This window comes from Otolemur garnettii, unplaced genomic scaffold (genome assembly GCF_000181295.1).
Source record: "Otolemur garnettii isolate 467f Iridium unplaced genomic scaffold, OtoGar3 scaffold00100, whole genome shotgun sequence".
NCBI classification, from domain to species: Eukaryota; Metazoa; Chordata; class Mammalia; order Primates; family Galagidae; genus Otolemur; species Otolemur garnettii.
In genome coordinates this window covers 2,992,237-2,995,629 of record NW_003852495.1, presented here as the reverse complement: position 1 = coordinate 2,995,629, position 3,393 = coordinate 2,992,237, and the positions used below count along the sequence as shown (strand labels likewise).

Here is a 3,393-nt window from a genome sequence, read left to right as displayed (position 1 = left end):
TTTTTTTTTTTTTTTTTTGCATTTTTTGGTCGGGGATGGGTTTGAACCTGCCACCTCCAGTATATGGGGCCAGCACCTTACTCCTTTGAGCCACAGGTGCCACCCAACATATTCTTCTTAATAAAGTATCTCAAGCATGGAAAAAGTATCCAATGTACTCAATACTAACATGAAACCAATATAGTATAAACAACTATACACCCACATGAATGAAAAAACACAAATAGTTTAGCAAAGGGGAGGGGAGAGGAGGAAGAGTGAGGGGCATGGAGGGAGGACAATTGGTAAGAGGAGGGACGGCAATTGGTGGGGTCTTACCTATTATACACAATGTGAGGCATAAGGGCTTGACTACAACTTGAACTTTACTTAGAAATGAAAATAATGTAGCCGCAAAATTTGTTCCCTCATATTAAATTGAAATAAAAAACAGTTATAATCTCACCCTTTAAATAAAAAGTTTGTTGACCTATGGTTCAGACCAGTAGATCCCAATGTTGACTGATCATCAAATCATTTTAGAAGTACTGATTTCAAGATCTGCAGGATGTCACTCTCTCAGAATTTCACTTTAACATTAGCTGACAGGCATTAAAGCTTTCTGGTTAGATTGTTTTTACTAAGTGTAATTATGTCTGTCTTTTCCATCTGTATCTGTAAGATTTTTTTTCATCATGTTTTAAAGTAAAAGGTTTAAAGGAAAAGAAAAAAAAAAGAAATACTGATTTCTGGCCCCAAGTGAATTAAAATCCCTGGAGGCAGGGCCTTGGAATTTGTCCTTTTTAAAATGGTTCTCTTATTGGTTGTGATAGTAAACCTGGTGTAATAGATGAAACTACCATGCTCTGGAGTGCTTTGGGACCCTGCTGGGCGGAGGACATTCACTGTACTTATGACACTGAAGACTCGTATTGAGCATCCTGCTATAAAAAGTAAAGAGCTAAGTCCCTGCCCTCAAAGAGCTCATGGCGTAATGAGGAAGGTAAATTATAAAGCCAGACAGGAAGTGCAATGGGGAGAGAGACCGGCGACACCCTGCAAAAGAGGAGAGGGCATCTCCGACTAGTTAGGAAGGTCTTTGGCGGCACCTAGGGGAATGTGTTTGGCTTGATGGCATAAAGGTGGCAGACATGCAGAAAAGACTCTCCTCGGCTCGCAAGTAGTTCTAATGGCTCTGGCATAGGGTGCATTTTGGGAAGCGACAGAATATGAAGGGTCTTGTATCCCTTTTTAGAACATGTAAAGGTAAAGGAGAGTCTGTGAAGGATTTTAAGCAAGAGAGAAAATTGTATCATTTTAGAAAGAGCATCTTGAAAGACAAGCAGGAGAATTAGAATTAATTGTGAATTAAAGACCACAGAACACAGAAGCAGAGGTAGCTTACCATATTGATTTTATAACAAGATTGTTTACTCATTTATTTAGTGTTGCTGTTAATTTTATTATCATCGCTCAAATTTGTAATCTGTTTTATTTCAAAATATTAGTTAAGGGGGTACAAGGCTTTTTATAACATGAATGTCCTGTATCACACTTAAGTCAAGGTTTTTGTTGGGTCCATTACCAGAATAGTGTTCATCATATCCACTAGGTAAATATTTACCCCACACCCACCCTCCTTTTCTCATGTACTCTCTATCATTTTGTGCTCTTGTGTACCATCTTAGATCCCACTTATGAGTGGGAACATATGGGGTTTGTTTCTCCATTTTATGCAACTTAAAAGAGAACAAAGCAATATTATTGTCCTTAGTGTTGTCAGGGAATTGGTTTCAGGACTCCCCACCTCTTGCCGCTTCCCACAGACATGCATATCCTCTCAAATCGTCTCTAGATTACTTATACTATCTAATGCAATGTAAATGCTAGGTAAATAGTCATTATACTGTATTGCTTTTATTTATAATATTTTTATTGTTTGTTATTTTTAATTTGTTTCTGAATACATGGTTGCTTGAATCTGCAGACGCAGAACCTACAGAGACAGAGGGCTGACTCTGTGTGCCTTTCCTCAGTGAAGGGAAACCACTGCTTCTTCATGGCATTGACCTTCAGTTCAACAAGAGCATTTCTGGTAGAATAGCTATAAAGGAAAATGTAATATTAAAAGCCATTATCCTTTTCAAATGGAAGAAGAGGGGCATGTTGTTAGGAAAGGGCACATATATTCTCAAAGACACAGACATGATAGATTTTGTTCATAAATTTTAAAATTTTCTTCTATTCATAAATACACAATTGCTCATTATTATTAAAAAACTTTAACATAATTTAAACAATTAACAATCAGTTTTAATAGTTTTGCAATTACTTGAAACTATTCTATGTTATTTATCAGAACTTTTCAATTTTCTTTCAGTCGATTTTGTTTTAAAAGATCCTAGAGAAAAAGAAGATGATAAAAAGACAGATGAATATCTACCCCATCGTGCTGAGTAAGTGATCGAGTTTCTCTAAGAATATTAACTATGTGACAATTTCCGTTTGTATATTTATATGCCATTTATATTTTCTCACATACATATTTATAATTTATATATAAATGTATGAACATATCTACATGTATATATTTCAAATACAGGCATACTCATTGCTTTACTGAGCTTCACAGATGTTGCATTTTTTACAAATTGGAGGTTTATGGCAACTCTGCATCAAGCGAGACTATTGGCAGCATTTTTCCAACAGTGTGGCTCACTTTGGGTCTGTGTATCGCATTTTGGTAATTCTTGCAGTATTTCAGACATTGTCATATTATTATATCTGTTATGGTCATCTGCAGTCAGTGATCTTTCATGCTACTGTTAGAATTGTTTGGGACAACACAAACTACACCTATACAAGATAGCAAATTTAGTTGACAAATTAAATTTAACTCCTCCACTGACTGGCTGTTCCCTCATTTCGGTCCCTCTCCTCAGGTATCCCTATTTCCTGAGACACAACAATATGGCAAGCAGGCAAATTAATAACCCTACAATAGCCTCATATGTCTCTCACTTTAAATCAAAATCTGGAAATGATAAGGCATAGGGAGTAAGGCATATTGAAATCCCAGATAGGCCAAGAGCTAAGTAGGCATCTTGTACCTGTTAGCCAGTTTGTGAATGCAGAGGAAGTGTCCTTTAAGGAAATTAAAAATGCTACTCCAGTGAACCCACAAATGAAAAGAACATGAAACAGCCTTATTGCTGACACGGAGAAAGTTTTAGTGATCAGGATGCAAGATCAATTCAGCCACAACATTCCCTTAAGCCAAAACTGAATCCGAAGCAAGGTCCTAATGCCTCTTAATTCTTTAAAAGTTGAGAGAGGTGGCTTGGTGCCTGTGGCTCAAGTGGCTAAGGCACCAGCCACATATACCTAAGGTAGTGGCTTCAAATCCAGCCCAGA

At 37.0% G+C, this 3,393-nt stretch overlaps 1 protein-coding gene across 1 annotated transcript in view; it reads left to right on the top strand.

The window, feature by feature from the left end:
* DNAH7 (dynein axonemal heavy chain 7) overlaps positions 1 to 3,393 on the top strand; it is a 272,843-nt gene that overhangs the window by 37,543 nt on the left and 231,907 nt on the right. Inside the window, exon 7 of the mRNA XM_003796072.2 lies at positions 2,360 to 2,435. Within this exon, the coding sequence (XP_003796120.1) occupies positions 2,360 to 2,435 (76 nt within the window). The remainder of the gene's footprint in view (positions 1 to 2,359; positions 2,436 to 3,393) is intronic.